This window comes from Dendrobates tinctorius, unplaced genomic scaffold (genome assembly GCF_039654945.1).
Source record: "Dendrobates tinctorius isolate UK_male_01 unplaced genomic scaffold, ASM3965494v1 ptg000086l, whole genome shotgun sequence".
Classification (NCBI taxonomy): domain Eukaryota; kingdom Metazoa; phylum Chordata; class Amphibia; order Anura; family Dendrobatidae; genus Dendrobates; species Dendrobates tinctorius.
The window spans coordinates 68,982,710-69,000,783 of NW_027361754.1; the positions used below are offsets into that span (position 1 = coordinate 68,982,710).

Consider the following 18,074-nt stretch of genomic DNA (forward strand, 5'->3'; position numbering starts at 1 on the left):
AGCCTCTGATGTACCTAAACTATTGAAACTCCCCACAAGTGACCCCATTTTGGAAACTAGACCCCCCACGGAACTTATCTAGATGTGTGGTGAGCACTTTGAACCCCCAAGTGCTTCACAGAAGTTTATAATGCCTGGGCGTGAAAATAAAAAAATTATTTTTTTCCACAAAAATGATATTTTTGCCCCCAATTTTTTATTTTCCTAAGGGTAACAAGAGAAATTGGACCCCAAAAGTTGTTTTGCAATCTGTCCTGAGTACGCTGATACCCCATATGTGGGGGTAAAACACTGTTTGGGCGCATGGCAGAGCTTGGGAGGGAAGGAGCACCATTTGACTTTTTCAACGCAGAATTGGCTGAAATTGAGATCAGACGTCATGTTGCATTTGAAGAGCCCCTGATGTGCCCAAACAGTGGAAACCCCCAATTCTAACTCCAACCCGAACCCCAACACACCCCTAACCCTAATCTTAGCCCTAACCCTAGCACTAACCCTACCCTAACCCTAGCCCTAACCCTAACCCTAATGAGAAAATGGAAATAAATACTTTTTTTTATTTTATTATTTTTTCCCTAACTAAGGGGGTGATAACGGGGGATTTGATTTACTATTTATGGCGGTTTTTATATTTGGCAGCTGTCACATGCTAAAAGACACTTTTTATTGTAAAAATAGTTTTTGCATCACCACATATTGAGAGCTATAATTTTTCCGTATTTTGACCCACCGAGTCATGTTAGGTCTTATTTTTTGCGGGACGAGTTGACGTTTTTATTGGTACCAATTTCGGGCGCGTGACATTTTTTGATCGCTTTTTATTTTTGGGACGCAGAATGAACAAAAACCAGCGTTTCATGAATTTCTTTTGGGGGGTGCGTTTACACCATTCCGCGTGCGGTAAAATTGATAAAACTTTTATTCTTTGGGTCAGTACGGTTACAGTGATACCTCATTTATGTCTTTTTTTATGTTTTGTCGGTTTTATGCAATGAAAACAATTTTATATAAAAAATAATTATTTTTGCATCGCTTTATTCTGCGAGCTATAACTTTTTTATTTTTTCACTGATAATGTTGTATGGTGGCTCGTTTTTTGCAGGACAACATGACGTTTTCAGCGGTACCATGCATATTTATATGCATCTTTTTGATCGCGCGTTATTGCACTTTTTGTTTGGCGGTATGATAATAAATCATAATTTTTTGCTTTGTTTTTTACGTTTATTTTTTAAGGGGTTTGCTAAAGGGGTTAACTAATGGGACAGTTTTATAGGGCGGGTCGTTACGGACGCGGCGATACCAAATATGTGCACTTTTATTATTTTGTTTTTTTTATTTCCAAAAAATGAATTTATTAGGGAATTTTTTTTTTTTTTAATTTATTTAGCGATTTTTTTAAAAATATTTTTACACTTTTTTTTAACTTTATTACATTGTCCCAGGTGGGACATCACTGTCCTGTGACAGATCGCTGATCTGTCACATCACAGATCACTGTGACAGATCAGCGATCTGTCACAGGCACTGCACAAGGCTTCCTCCTTGCCTGCGCTTTGCAGGCATGAGGAAGTCAGCTCCCTACAGGCCCCCGAAGGTCTCTGTCGCCATCTTGGATTCGGGGACGAGCAGGGATGGAGCCCCCCGCAGCAGCGCTGCACATTGCGCTGCTGTGGGGGGCTCAGGGAAGCACGGAGGGAGCCCCCTCCCTGCCGATGCTTCCCTTTAACCCCCGGTACACCGCGATCGCGTTTGATCGCGGTGTGCAAGGGGTTAACGTGTGGGGGCGGTCCGTGACCACCCCTAACACATTGTGCCGGGTGTCAGCTGTGATAATCAGCTGACACTCGGCCGCGATCAGCGGCGCTCACCACGTGGGCGCCGCTGATCGCTGTGACCTACTATCCCGTCCCTGGGAATTAAGTCCCAGGGCACATGGATGGGATAGTACGTCTCATGGCAGAAAGGGGTTAAGTGTGACTCCGGCCTAAAGAGGATTTTTGCACAACACTTCATTGAAACTATGGATTGGCAGGCAGAGGGGAGCTTATCAATCTGAGAGACCAGTCACAATTCTACACACTTGTGCACTCTGAGCACTAAAAACTGAGAAAAAATGTATGATCATCAACAAAAGCTGATAAGCCTAATATGCTGGATGTTGTGTCTAGTTGTTAACACAAGGACTTTTCTGCATGAAAATATTAAGAATTATTACACTATAGCAATGAAGGAGCGTGCTCGGATAAGATGCTATCCGAGCATGCTCGTGTGCTAACCGAGTGTCCAAGTGTCTTCGACGTGCTCAAAAAATATGTCCAACTCCCTGCAGCTGCGTGTCTCGTGGCTGTTCGAGGGGTTTCCTGATTGTTAGACAATCCCTGCATGCATTGCAGCAATCGAATAGCTGCGAGACATGCAGCCCTGTGTTAGGTGTCAGGTTCCTGCCTCTGCACAGCAGGAATCCCAGGCCTTGCCTTCTGCATCTCCCATTCCTCTACGGCCACAGATGAGCCTGCTCAGCAAAGACATCGTTCCCAGCATGTTGCTCAGTCTACTTCTGTTGGCTTGGTTACTGCTGCCAAAAATGGTTCAGCTATGGTAACCTGCAATAGCCAGCAGTGAGTCCTTCTTTCGGCCCACTGAGCATGCCCGTGGGAAGTCCTCTCATTGGAGGTCTGAGGTCACATGCTCAGGTCCTATTGCTGCACCCATTGGACCACTAGGAAGGTCCCGAAAGGACGCTGCTATAAAAAGGTTCGCATGGCCACTCGGCCATGCGCTAGTATAGACTCTAATACTCATGGTGTGTATGATGATGGATACATGTATCTGGTGACTGACTCATTGGAAACCCCTACCCTTGGTTGTGTCTGTTGGTATAGGGATTCAGTCAGCGCCAATGGGTGGCTGTGCTCACGCCACTGTGCTCCTGGTACTCTGCACACATTAGCATCCGATGGTGTCGCCCACTGCATGGCACTATTGTACCACGGCAAGTTACGGTCACCGCCTGTGCGGCGCCGTGTACAAGTTTAGCGCTTTCCTCCCTAGTTCAGGTGGTTAGTGGCGTTCTCCAGAGCGGTGCTGTGCACACATAGTGCGCTTTATCTATTTAGTTGTTTCCTCCTGGCACTGCAGTTCCGGTGCCGAGCACTAGTGTGTCTAGAGGGACTCTGACCCAGTGTCTCAGGGGTAGAGTCCTGTGACTATACACTAGTGTTCACACTGCCATGCTCTGTGAGCTTAAACAGGCCACAGCATTTATGTTTGGCGGCCGTGCGGCTCTGTGAGGTAACAGAGTCCGCCTCGGTACACACAGAGTGAAGTTAACCCCGTGTGTTCCTTTATTATACCACCATATCACATCCTCCATTACTAAGCAGCAGTTTTCCATCTCTGTATGGTGGACCCTGGGTTGCCATCGCACTTCTTTATATTTTATATGTAGTGCGATCCGCAACCCTAACACTGAAAGACTGAACTGAACTGGACTGAAAGATATTATTCGAGCACACCGAAGACACTCAGACACTCGATTAGCATCCGAGCATGCTCAGATAATATCTTATCCTAGCACGTTCGCTCATCACTATTCTACTTCTGTTATACAAAAATGTCTTCTATTTCAGAGTGTGGTCATCTATCAAACCACGTCCACAGCCGTATCTGATACCACCAGAGATGTCCCTTCTGACTCCACAGCAGCCTTCTCATCTGCCTCAATGACACAGACATGAAGTTGTTGGAGTTTGTGATAAACCAGTGACAAGAAGAATACAAAGCAAATTCAATGGCGGTATCCTTATAGGCAACCTGTGACTTTAACGTTTCTTGTAGTTGGGCAGTGTATTAGTTCCCAAACATTTACTGTAATTATCAGTAGCATATATATTCTATTGAATCACCAATTACAGTATCTCGTATCACCAACATGTATTCTGTTTTGTACATTATTATTTCTTTCAGCTCTTTGCTTATAAATTATAAAGTGCATCAGAGTAGATCACCAGGCTTTTATCTTTTTTTTTTTAATTTGTTTCCTTTATTTTATGTGGATCTGTTGTCTGGTAATTATTCATTTTTCATGCATTGACTTTTCGTCCAGCATTTGCAGTCAATTTGGAGAACATGAACTGCAGTGTAAAGCATGGGGGGGAGATAGAGCTGTTGACTGAGCCTTGTAGGAGTTGTTGAATGGTCAGTTTGAAAAAGCGGAGCTACAGGGTAATACACAGAGGTGAGACTAATTGCTTCTCAGACGAGGCAGGATGCGGTACTCGGACTACAGGGTAGCTAGGATTTCATCATAACTGTTCCATATGCTTTATTTAATCACAAGGCGGCGCAGAAAGGTTGATTATTGCAAACCGATCACTTAGTAGCACAATAAACTTCTGGGTTGCTGAATATATCCATTAGGGCTCATTCAGACATCCAATTTTCGTGTACGAGTGCCATCCGTGGTGGATAGCATCCGTACCTGTGACAGTCTAAGGGGACATTCACATATCTGTAACTTTTGGGGCGGAACACATGTCTGATTTTGATCAAAGGATATGATCAAAATCAGCAATGCAAGTCCATGAAAAACAATTGGACTGCACTGGGATGACATCTGAGCGTGGTCCAATTTTCATGGACTGTAACATAGGAGAAGGTGGAGAAACTTTTTTGTCTTCACGTACGAGAACAACTGATGACACTGTGATCAAAATAATAGGTCCATTATTCTCGTACGTGAAAAATACAAACGTCTGAACGAGCCCTTAAAGGCATAGTACAAAAATGTTGCTGAACTTATGTGATGCTCCACTAGTACACCAAGCTGAGGGCTGCAAGCGGAGTGGCTGCCTGTTTTGTCCAACACTTCTGTGTCGCTGTGAGAACTCAGGACTGTACCTACTATCAGCATAACTTACCTAGGAGATACTCGCAATGCCAGCATTTCTTCTGCGGTGTTGTTATCAGTTTGTCAAGAGTGGGAGAAGAGGGTTGCGTTGACAATCCAACACAATGGGCAGCACTTTGAACACATTTTATAAGTGGTCATAAACTTGTAAATAACTCATGAAAGAATAAAGTTACGATAAAACCAAGCACACCATTGTTTTTCTTGTGAAATTCTCCATAAGTTTGATGTGTCACATGACCCTCTTCCCATTGGAAAAAATAAAGTTGGATCCAAAATGGCCAACTTCAAAAAGGCCACCATGGTCACCATCCATCTTGAAAAGTTTCCCACCTCCCATATACTAATGTGCCACAAACAGGAAGTTGATATCACCAACCATTCCCATTTTATTTTGGTGTTTCCATATAAATGGCCCACACTGTATTTTTCCTTTAATTTCATTCAATGAGTACATTCTTTTGTATGACCTCCATGATTTTAAGGACAACACCGAGTATTCTAGGCCTGGAATGAATACGTTGGCGACATATTGTAATATTTATCTTTTTCCATTTTTCAAGAACAATCTCTTTTAAGAGCCTGGATGCTGGATGCAGAGTGATGACAACTTGTCCCTTCCGAATTCCCCATAGGTGTTCGGTTTGGCTCATTTCAGAAGACGTTTGGCCACTAAATCACTTTCAATCTGTTCTTCTTCAGAAATGTAGCACATGTGTGTTTAGGTCAATGTCAAGAAAAAGTCTACCAAAGACACAGAGAGATGGCAGCATCTTATCTTTCAATATAGAGCGGTATATCTGTGAATTCACGCTAACATTATTGAAATGTAGCTCCCGACACACCCAGCATCAGGCAGCCCCACATCTGGACACTGCCTCCATGTTTCACTGCAGGCACCATGCATTTTGAAAAATGAATTTAGAAATATGGAAGCCAAAAAGACACTATTTTAGCCTCTGTGAAGGGAATAGAGAATTATAATTTCTAATATTGTGATCTCTAACTTAAAGGGTCTTTCCTAAAATTGTAAGTTAGCCCTAGAAGGGGGCTCTGGATTCCAGGCTCTGCAAAGTCCCATCTTGAATGGCGCTGAAGTGCGCGCGGTCGAATATTTCCAGTAGTCCTATAGACAATAAATTGAATGAGAAGTTACCCCTTTCATATGGATAAATGATAACTTACATTTTGGGGAATAACCGATCATTACATTGCTATTTTTGTTGTTATCATTGCACACATAGGACACATTATCAATAAGGGCTAACCAGTAATTTTTGCATTGTGTCCTCAGATATGGACCTACAATATTACTTAAAAGTTTGTGACCCCTTCAGAATTTTAAACTTTGTTATATTTTGTTGTTTTTAAATAAGGAAAATTATCCAATCTCATATTTCTGCGAGTGGCAAAAGTATGTGAACCTTTGCTTTCAGCTCTCAGCTTTTGATTTTCAAACACTCTGCGAAAATAAGAGCTGGAAATGGTTGCTATTAGCATAAAAGTCATTTTTCTTTTTAGACAGTCTTCTTGATAAATCTGCCCCAGCTGCGTGATGTAGTAGTGTCCACTTTTCTTCCCACGGGCCAGCTCCGACCCAAACACGACTGACAACTTGCAGAGGATGCAGCTGACACCAGAGCAGAGGGAGATCCTAGCCACATATTCTTCTGCCTTATCACCACTGGCAGCTGCATTTTGCCAGGCAGGCAGTGCAGATGCTTCCCCAGCCTGGCATAATGACTAATAAAAACAGAGAAGCTGAAATGTGGAGGGGAGTGAACCTTCCTTTTTGTGTAAATGACTGAATAAATCTTTAAAGTCATAGGAACTTTGTTGATCTCCAAATCCTCAGCAAAGACCTACATTTAAAGGGAATCTGTCACCTGGATATTGCTACCTCCTCCTGAAAGCTGGCAGCATGATGTAGGAGCAGAGATCCTGATTCCAGCGCTGTAACACTTACTTGTCTTCATGCTGTAGATTTGATAAAATCCCTGTTTTATCTGCCAGTTCTGTGAAGGCTGAGCTCTGTATAACCCCACCCACATCACTGATTGGTAGCTTGCTATGTGCACTGTGCATTGGCAGAAAGTTGCCAATCAGTGGTGGGGTGGGGTTATACAGAGATCATGAATTTGAAGGACTATCTGGTAGGAGGTTTACAAGTTCTACGGTGATAATCTCCTGCTGATAAAACTGTGAATTTATCAAAACCACAACAAGCAGCCCAGTAAGTGATACATCACTGGAATCAGGGTCACTGTCCCGACATCATACTTTCAGGTGGCAAAAACCCTTTGAAATAAAACAATGTTACCTGCAGCCACCATTAGAGGGAGCGTACTGCATACACTGAAATCACTAATAGCACAATGTACAATAAGCTCCTGTGCTCCCTCTAGTGGTGGTGTTATTGGAGCGCCCCGCAGGGCAGGGGGATACTCGGTACCGGGCCGGTCAGGCTCTTTCAAAGGGGAAGTGTGTCACGGTGGTGATAGTGACCCAGTCTGTGGCCCTGGGTGTCCAATGTAGATGATGAATGGATAGTTGTAGGGGAAAAGAGAAAATCGTGACGCCACCTGTGGTATTCGGCTAAGGCGGCCGACGCTGCACTGCAGATCCTCTGGGACGATGTTAGGGCAGCAGAGATGGTGAAGCTCTCCAAAGGCAGAGCTGTGTCCCTGGGCAGTTGAGCCGGTGACGGTGATGGTGAAATGCGGTGTAAAGCAGGTGAGATGTTAAGAACACTAAGGACGCTCATGGGTGCAGTTTCAGAGTTTTTACTCACTGTTGTCTTATGTGCACAGGTGCCCACTTGGTACCGTGTCCTCCGGGTGAGGGGTCCAGCCAACTCCCAGGTAGATCAGGAACACCGTTTCAGGACTCCTCTTTATGTTCCTCTTTCTTGGCCATCTCTCTCTCGCTCTACGCCCTCACCAGCAGTGTCTCTCATCCAGCAGCTTCGGACCTTGCCGAGCGACATGGGTCAGGCCCCGGGGTCCTTTAGCTCAACGGCTGCCTTCTGGAGGATTTCTTGTGGATTTGGCTGTCGTATTTCAGTCACTACAGCTTCCAACTTACTAGTTGAGCCTTGTCTGGTATTCTCCAGTAGATTCAGTGATTGGTTCCCTTACTGCGGCCTGGTCCTTCCTTTCCAGGATGCGGGCCCCACGGGTGGCCAGTTGCACTACCCGTGCCCCTTGGACCCCTTCTATTCTCCTGGGAGCTTTTTCTTATTAGCGGTGTCTCTCTTTCTCTAACTCTCCTCACGTCAGTCCTGCTCTCTCGCTGGTCCTGTCACCGACTGACTAGTTTCTGGAAGGATCTATTTACCTCAGGACTAGCTCCTCCCACCAACTGTCACCTTTCTCTCCCTGATTGGATGTCCTCAATCACTCCACTGCCTAAGCTCCTCCCCCTCTACCTACCTTTCCCACTTGCCTCCCAACACCCTTTCCTAGCCAGCCTGGGATGAGGCCATCCTCCCAAAGGGTACACCCAGATGCCCTGACTAAACTAGTGCGTGTTGGGTGCAAGTGTTAGGAGTCCTGGGTGGTGCTCCCTCCTTACCTGAGGGTGGGATATCACACCTCTGGATGAGGTGCAGTACCTCTGTGGTGACTGGACCCTCAGGGGAGCCACATGGTGCCTCACTGACCCTTACTCTCCCCACATCAGTCCTGCTCCTCTGCTGTCCTGTCACCGACTGACTAGTTTCTGGAAGGATCTATTTACCTCAGGACTAGGTCCTCCCACCAACTGTCACCTTTCTCTCCCTGATTGGATGTCCTCAATCACTCCACTACATAAGCTCCACCCCCTCTACCTACCTTTCCCACTTACCTCCCATCACCCTTTCCTAGCCAGCCTGGGATGAGGCCAGCCTCCCAAAGGGTACACCCAGATGCCCTGCCCTGTGTGTTGGGTACGAGTGATAGGAGTCCTAGGTGGTGCTCCCTCCTTACCTGAGGGTGGGGCACCACACCTCTGGATGAGGTGCAGTACCTCAGGGGCGCCACATTCCCCCCATTAAACACAGCATGTCCGCGGACTGGAACAGAGTAAAACAGATATTATGAGAAACTTACAAAATTTTTGGGTATGCATATCAACATGTAAAGTAACTAACTCCTCTTCCCTTTATGGGAGGCACCTTTTCTTAAACATTACAAATAGCTATTCTGTGATAAATATATATCTTGTAAAATAAATCAATAAAATACTATATAATAAATATAAATATCTAGTAGATATGAATAGTTACATTAAATATACATCTGCAATATCAGCAATAAAACATTTTTAACCGAATGCAAGAAAGTTCAGTTCCTCCCAGACTGGGGTATTTTCCTTTGGTGCGATGCGAGGGACCCATCTCAAACCCCCAATGTAGGCCTTGGGCGGGCTACAAGGCATGGTTGATCTGTAGGTTGTACCATGTTTTCGGTCACGCCAAACGGGTTTTTGTTCTCTGGCATTAAGGCACTTTCCAAAGGCCTGATGTAAAAACAAAAGATGGAGTACCTTAAGAAGTGCTAACTTTTTACATTAAAAGTTTTGGGTTATTCACCTTTCATAACCTCACAGTCTTTCTAAAGAACCATAAAACAAACCTAACCAGGTAAACACATTATTTCTTCAATAAACTATAACACAGTCCTAGCCAGGAAAACTTTAAGCATTTATTTCACATTATTACTCTGACTTCTTCTTCCAGGGTAGCCCCTGACATTCACTACTCCCTGGCTGGGACAGTTCAGTATGGAGAACTACACCAATGATCACTAGCTGTTCTCGGTGTACCACTGAGGTTTGGGTAGCCCGATCACACACTATATTATAATGTGCCCATCCAGCTGTAGGGGCTGCGGGGACAGGAAGGGGACCTATCAGGGTGTCCTCAGACCCAATGACTGGGTCAGCCGCAGCTGCGGTATTTGGTGGTTTGACCTGCTCTGACACCCATCCTCCTACTATGGTCAGAGACAGATCCTGGATCTGGATACTCAGCTCCTCTGCATAAATGGTTTTATTCTCTGCACTCAGGCTATTGCCTCTTTCTGCATATCTTGGTGCTGCCATGTTTATTGCAGTAAACAATGGCACAGTGAGGCGATGATTTAATAGCCTTACAAATTCACTATTACTCAATACAGATAATCCTTTTAGCAATACTGTAAAATCTCTTTTACACAAAATAGTAAATTTCTGGCACTCACTATGTTGCAGTCTCTGGCAAACAGGTCTCAGCTTTGCTAGGCTCTAGGCACCCAACTTTGCTGAGCTCCAAGTACCCAGCTTTGCTGAGCTCGATAATCCTGTTCGTGACATCAAAAAGGAACACCCCCCAGGGTCGGGGGAACTCGGTACCGGGTCGGTCAGGCTCTTTCAGAGGGGAAGTGTGTCACGGTGGTGATAGTGACCCGGTCCGTGGCCCTGGGCGTCCAGTGTTGATGATGGAAGTTCAGATGAAGGCGGAAGATGATAGGATAGTTGTAGGGGAAAGGAGAATCGTGACGCCACCTGTGGTATTTGGCAATGAAGGTGTTAAGCCGACGCTGTGGTGCAGATCCACTGGGACGGTGTTAGGGCAGCAGAGATGGTGAAGCTCTCCACAGGCAGAGCTGTGTCCCAGGGCAGTTGAGCCAGTGATGGTGGTGGTGAATGCGGTGTAAAGCAGGCGAGATGTTAATAACACGAAGGACACTGTTGGGTGCAGTTTCTGAGTTTTTACTCACAATTCTTGTGCACACGATGACCCGCTTGGCACTGTGTCCTCCTCCGGAGGGGTCCAGCCAACTCCCAGGTAGATCAGGAACACCGCTTCAGGACTCCTCTTTATGTTCTCCTTTCTTGGCCGTCTATGCGCTGATCTCTCCCTTCTTTCCTGCCCTGCGCCTTCATAAGCAGTGTCACCAATCCAGCAGCCTCGGACCTTGCCAAGCAACTAGGGTCAGGCCCCAGGGTGCACTCCTCACGTCAGTCCTGCTCTCTCGCTGGTCCAGTCACCGACTGCCAAATCCACAAGCATTCCTTAAAAAGGCAGCCGTAGAGATAAAGGACCCCGGGGCCTGACCCACGTCGCTCGGCAAGGTCCGAGGCTGCTGGATTGGGGACACTGCCTATGAAGGCACAGAGCAGGAAAGAAGGGAGAGATCAGTGCAGAGAGACGGCCAAGAAAGGAGAACATAAAGAGGAGTCCTGAAAAGGTGTTCCTGATCTACCTGGGAGTTGGCTGGACCCCTCACCTGGAGGACACAGTACTAAGTGGGCTACCGCATGCAGAAATTGTGAATAAAGACCCTGAAACTGCACCCAACTATGTCCTTTGCGTCATTTACATCTTGCCTGCCGTACACCACATTAACCATCCCTGTCACCGGCTCAACTGCCCAAGGACACAGCTCTGCAGAGCAGTGTCGGCTTAACACCTGCATTGCCGAATACCACAGGTGGTGTCACGAATCCCCTTTTCCCCTATAACTATCCTACCATCTTTCCCTCCATCTGCACTTCCATCATCTACATCTGGACGCCCAGGGCTATGGACCGGTTCACTAGCACCACCGTGACACACTTCCCCTGTAAAAGAGCCTGACCGGGTACCCCCGGCCCTGAGGGGCATTCCATTATATCATAATTCCTTCTCTCTATATGGCGTAAATGTAGCTGGTGCAGGTGCCTGTGGTGTTATACAGCCAGCATCTACTTTTAACAGCAGCAATCGGAGCCAGCTCCAATCTCTGTTAAATAACCCTTTGAATGCTGTTGTGAATCTCTAGCAACAGCATTTCAGGGGCACAATCCAGCTATGGTGTCCATTTGGGAGCCCATGGCCCCCTGCCGGCGACAAAATTTTAGGGTGCCAATGTTTTGCTTTTATAGCCAGTGGCCTGCTGTCGCCGCCATCTTGGTACTCTGGTAAAGTCATAAGAGATTATGATTTATACATTAGACTGCAATACTGAACTGTCACATTACATTGCAGAAGTTTTTAAAAACATGAAAAAATAAAACAACATAACAATTTGAATTACCCCATTTTCCACAAAGTAAAAGGAATGGAAAAAAAACATATTTTGTATTATTAACTCATTATTTATACATTAAATGAACTATGTATAAAAAATTTGAAGTGCAAAAAATCCCTTTTTTTTCCACTGCCACACCCCTGCCAAAAATGCAATAAAAAACAATGTACCTACAAATGGAAACTATAAAAACAGATTGTAAAAATAATTGACTTTATTCAAAACTACAACTCGTCCTGATGGAAAAATAAAAAAGTTATGAAAATGGGAGGAAGAAACTAAAATTGGCTGCAGCGGGATGGGGTTAAACGCAACTTGTGTAATGGAATTCTGAATCATAAAAAAAGCATGTTACGATTACTGATAAAGAATTACGAGATTTTTAAAAAAAAAATTGGATGCAGCATCAGGGGCTGTGGGTTTCCGCCTGGAAATGAACATTGACTGAATGTGTGATGGAACAGATCCCAGAAGAGTTAAAAAAAACCAACTCTTCCCCCCTCAGAGAAGCGCATCACAGATTCCTTTCTGCAGAAAACAGTCATATGATCACGGTCAGAAAGAGGAAATATCACAGCGAACGCTGAGTCCTGCAAAACGGATGAGGAATCACAGCATTAGGTCCCGTGTATCCAGATCTACACATCGAGTCTGTACAGCAGATGAAAAAAAGTAAGTGTTAAGTTCTTGGCAGCACTTGGAGGAAAGAACTTTAAGGCTTTTGTTCCACTCATTATGTTACATAAGTGTAAGATAGAACAGAGAAGATGTTTACAAATTAACCAGATCTTAGTCCGTAATTTGGCAGCGCAGAACGTCATGGTGTTGTGTGATGATTTACATAGAGATGCAAGCAAACATTCTGTGTAATCATAAATCAGATCAATGCACAGCACTCACAAATAAAATATAAGAAATGGAAATGTATTAAAAGGGAATTTGTCAGTAGGGTCAACCCACCTAAACCGTCTACATGGGCATGTAGGTCATATAAAGCTATTTAAAATGATACCTTGATATCTGCGATCTGATGTTTTATTCCAGAGAAATCCATGTTTTTCTTAATATGTAAATGAGCTGTTAAGATCTATGGGTTAAGCATAGATCTCCCTGAAAATCTGCCTCCAGAGCTTACTTTAAAGCATTACCAGTGCGAGACATGTAATGATTGACAGTCCACTCTCCTGATTCACATCTCTCCCACTGGTAATATCCCCTTTCATTTAAAGTAAGCTCTGAAGGCAGATTTTAGCGGAAAATCTATGTCAGGCCCATAGATGTTAATGTCTCATTTACATATTAAGAAAAATCTAGACATCTTGGGAATAAGATATGAGATCACAGATATCAACGTTTCATTTTTTTCAACTTTCTATGACCTGCATGCCTATGTAGACTGCTTAAGAGGGTTGATCTGACTGACAGATTCCCTTTAAAGCTTTTGTGCCAATTTTTTGGGGGTTCAATGTGTCTCAAATTTTGTGCAAAAATATCTGACTTCTTGCTTTTCTGTTTGTATCAGATACATTCTGCATTTAGCCTAGGGTCAGTTGCAGGAGCAGTGAGAGTGGTATAATACAGCCTTTAGGCAGGGATTAGAGCTTTGCAGTCCTTTGCTAAATATAAAGCTGCTGCATGTGACCACATTCTTTTTTTAATAAATAATTGACTATATTGTCATCCATATAGTATTTTGTGCTTTGGGTTATATTACAGTTAGTGTTGAGCATTCCAATACTGCAAATATCGGGTATCGGCCGATATTCGCTGTATCGGAGTTCCGATACCAAGTTCCGATATTTTTACAATATTGAATACCGGAATCGGAAATTCCCATAATGCAATGAGCCAGTTGTGTTAGCCATGTTAACTAATGGCATGGCTGTGATTGGCTGCTGAAATGATGTCATCATGATGCGCGGTCTGTGAGGGCCTGCCGGGAGTCTGTGCGGGCTGCCTGCGGTCTGTACGGGCGTGCCGGGGGTCTGTGCGGGCCTGCCGGGGGTCTGTGCGGGCTGCCAGTGGTCTGTGCGGGCCTGCCAGGGGTCTGTGCGGGCTGCCGGGGATCTGTACGGGCCTGCCGGGGGTTGTGTGTGTGTGCAGGCATCGTCCGATGCGACTACAAGTCCCATCGGGCTATGCCTGCTACAATGACAGTGATTGACACATTAGCCAATGATGGGACAGTAGTTGTCCCATCATCCAGCTAATGTGTTGAATGTAAAAAAAAACAAAAAAAAAACATACATACTACATACCGTATTTTTCCAACCATAAGACGCACTTTTTTCCCCAAAAATTTTTGGGGAAAGTGGGGGGTGCATCTTATGGTCGCAATACACGGTCTAACCTGGTGGCTGGTGGCAGCAGGTGGGGCTCTGCGGTGCGGTGGTGGCAGCGGGCGGCGCTCTGCGGTGCGGTGGAGGCAGCGGGCTGTGCTCCGGTGCAGGGGCGGCGGCTCCGCCGGCATTTCTTCGCAGCCCGGAGGCCCCCGCAGTTCCCTTGCTGGCCGCCGCCATGTTGTGGTGGCCTCCGGGAGCATGGACACTGGGAAGATGGCTGCCGGTCCGGGGACAGCGCATGCGCGGCTTCAGATCTCGTCCCGAGATCTCGGGGGATGAGATCTCGTTGCCGAGATTTGAATCTCGTCCCCCGAGATCTCGGGACGAGATCTGATCCCGCGCATGCGCCGTCCCCGGACCGGCGGCCATCTTTCCGGTGTCCATGCTCTCGGCGGCCAGCAAGGGAACTGCGGGGGCCTCCGGACTGCGAAGAAATGCCGAAGGAGCCGCGGCCCCTGCACCGGAGCACAGCCCGCTGCCACCACCGCAGAGCGCCGCCCGCTGCCACCACCGCAAAGCCTACCTGCCCCAGCCCCAGCACTGCTGCCCCTGCCCCAGCGCAGCTGCCCCTGCCCCAGCACTGCTGCCCCCACTGCAGAGCCCTCCTGCCCCTGCCTCAGCACTGCTGCCTCTGCCCCAGCACAGCTGCCCCTGCCTCAGCACAGCTGCCACCACCGCAGAGCCCACCTGCCCCTGCCTCAGCACTGCTGCCCCTGCCCCAGCACAGCTGCCCCTGCCTCAGCACAGCTGCCACCACCGCAGAGCCCACCTGCCCCAGCACAGCTGCCCCTGCCCCAGCACAGCTGCGCCGGCCCCAGCACAGCTGCCCCTGCCTCAGCACTGCTGCCCCTGCCTCAGCACTGCTGCCCCTGCCCCAGCACAGCTGCCCCAGCACAGCTGCCCCTACCCCAGCGCAGCTGCCCCAGCACAACCAACCTGCCCCAGCACAGAGCCGCCACCGCACGAGCCTGGACCACTGAATGACCCCTGTGACTACTTCTCCACCTGTGTCGGATCCCTTCCCAGGTAAGCTGAATTCGGACTGTAAGACGGACCCCCATTTGACACATTATTTTTTTTTTCCCTATTTTCCTACTGAAAATTGGGGTGCGTCTTATGGTCCGGTGCGTCTTATAGTCCGAAAAATACGGTATATACTACATTCATACAGCATACATACATACATACTACATACGACATACATACTACATATATACTACATTCATACAACATACATACATACTACATAATGCATACATACTACATATATACTACATTCATACAACATACATACATACATACTACATATATACTACATTCATACAACATACATACATACTACATGCATACTACATATATACTACATTCATACAACATACATACATACATAGTACATACTACATACATACAACATACATAAAACATGCTACAGACATACAACATACATACTACATACATACTACATACTACATACAATACATTCATACATTCATACAATACATACATATAGACATACAGTACATATAACATAGAGTACATACTCACCATCACTTATCACTTTGATCCCCAAAGCCAGTGTCATCTCACTGTAAAAAATATTAAAATAACAAACAACCAATATACTCCCTGACCGCAGAAATCCACGAGTGCCCGCACAGACCCCCGGCAGGCCCGCACAGACCCCCGAGAGTCCCGTACAGACCCCGCCCGCACACACACACGCACAGTCTGTGCCCACACACCGCCCACACTCTTCCCCCCTCCCCAACTGGATGTGCAAGGAAAGAAAGGGTTTATTTTCATTCCGATATTTGTGCCCCATTGACTTTCATGGTTTCCGGTATCGGAATCGGCGATACCCGATATTTTTGGGGTATCGGTCCGATCCAATCCGATCCGATATTTCCCGATATTGGAAGGTATCGCTCAACACTAATTACAGTGGTATAGAAAACTAAAAAACAAAAACTTTTTTTCTGGATTGAATTAGTCATTCATAGAGTTTAACGTGGTTAGTGTTGCATTATGGTGGTATTTAAAACTCAAGAAAACTATTACAAATTTGTTTTAAGTGATTGAATTAGTCATCCATAGGGTTTAGTGTGGTTAGTGTTACAGTATGGTGGTATAAAACACTCCAAAAAAAGGTCAAACATTTTTTGTACATTCAATTAATCATCGATAGTCTTTAACACATTGCTTAGTGTTACCTTAAAGTGGTATATGAAACTAAAAACAAAAAACAAAAAATTGTGGCCTCTCACCCTGCATGTTCTAAGATGGATAGGACGCAGTGTCAGACTGAAGAACATTGGCCCTACCAGAGGATTTGATTCTGAGGGTCCACCTTCCCCCCCCCACTCAAGAGCTCCATAGCAGCTGCAAGGCTTGCACTATGAACTCTCCTGAAGAAGAAACCAGGGCCCACCAAAGGTTTCTCCGGTTCTCTGGTGGGCCAGTCCAACCTTGAAAAGGAGGAGATGTTGTGTAGTGATGCACAAAATGTAGAGCAGCCACAGGCACAAGAAGATGATGGTGGGAACGGCAAATTTTTCCTAAGTAGGTAGATGATTATGAGACACAGTTGTCAATAAGTCAGGTTGCTGTTAAGTCACCAAGTCAAGAGGAACAGAGTGTGGTGGTGAAAGATGAGGTGGTGGATGATGAAGTTACTGGCCAGCAGCTCTGAGACGGTGGTATCGGCAGTACTGAAACAGGCAGAAAGAAGCAGTGGGTTGACCAGAGGGAGAAGGCAGGCAACTGTTTCGCAGAGCACTGACATTCCAGAATTTCTCCTTCAAAGAGTTAGGTGTTGCCCAATCATGGACTTTTTTTAAAAAGAGTTCTGAGACAAAAAATATGGTCATTTGCAACTTGTTCCATGCCAAGATTAGCAAGGGCCTGACTACTAAGTGCATAACCATCACCAGCATGATCAGGCACATTTAATCTAAGCACCCGACTCGGTGGGCCGAACACCTGGGTGCACGATTGGTGCCAGCGGGTGACACCACTGCCTCATTCCCTGTGCTTGGTGATTCCCAATCCCCTGTCCAAGACACTGGCGCAGATGCCTTAAGCACTGCACATGTCCTTGCACATTCTAAGGCACCATCATCAGGCACTTCCAAAAGTTGTCACTGCACAGTGTTCAGCTGTCCTTAACCCAGGCTTTGGACAAAAAAGAAAGTTCCCAGCCATTTAGGCTTGTAGACACAGTGGACTTCTGCAAACTCATGGCTGATTCCATCCCTTGGTGCTCGGTCCCCTGGCAGCACTATTTCTCCTGGTGTGGCATCCCCACCTTGTACCAGCTTCAATACGCCTTTCAAGGGTATATGGATGACCCTGATTTCATTTTTGGCAGGCTTTCCACTGTGTGTGCAACTTTTATGAGAGTAGAAGTACCACAATTACACTTTGTTCACAATATTTGAATGAGGCACTACAGTTGGTGCCTTCAAGGCTGTATGGATGTCTCTGCTTGTAATTTTTGGCATAGCCTTTACGAGTGTAGAAGTTCCACTACATGACAATCTGAACAGAATGTGTCTGAGGTCCTTTAATACACGATGTATCTGAGTCCTTCTTCCATCAAATTTTCACATTCTTCATAAATTGCACTGAAATTTCCAATTTTTAATAAAAATTTCAATTTTGGTTTACTTGAATTATTATTTTTTTTAAAGACTTTTTAAATTTTGCTGTATATACAAGTCTACAATGTAGACTGTTTCCTAACATTTTTTTTCCTGTAGACTCCAATTTCTCTTCGATTTTGAATGT

At 45.7% G+C, this 18,074-nt stretch overlaps 2 protein-coding genes across 2 annotated transcripts in view; both read left to right on the forward strand.

Annotated features, from left to right (window-relative positions):
- LOC141097982 (membrane-spanning 4-domains subfamily A member 4A-like) overlaps positions 1-5,099 on the forward strand; it is a 45,018-nt gene extending 39,919 nt beyond the window's left edge. Inside the window, exon 7 of the mRNA XM_073585553.1 lies at positions 3,633-5,099. Within this exon, the coding sequence (XP_073441654.1) occupies positions 3,633-3,740 (108 nt within the window). The 3' untranslated portion in view covers positions 3,741-5,099. The remainder of the gene's footprint in view (positions 1-3,632) is intronic.
- A 7,395-nt stretch (positions 5,100-12,494) lies between these two features.
- LOC141097984 (membrane-spanning 4-domains subfamily A member 4A-like) overlaps positions 12,495-18,074 on the forward strand; it is a 41,608-nt gene continuing 36,028 nt past the window's right edge. Inside the window, exon 1 of the mRNA XM_073585559.1 lies at positions 12,495-12,618. Coding sequence (XP_073441660.1) covers positions 12,609-12,618 — 10 coding nt within the window. The 5' untranslated portion in view covers positions 12,495-12,608. The remainder of the gene's footprint in view (positions 12,619-18,074) is intronic.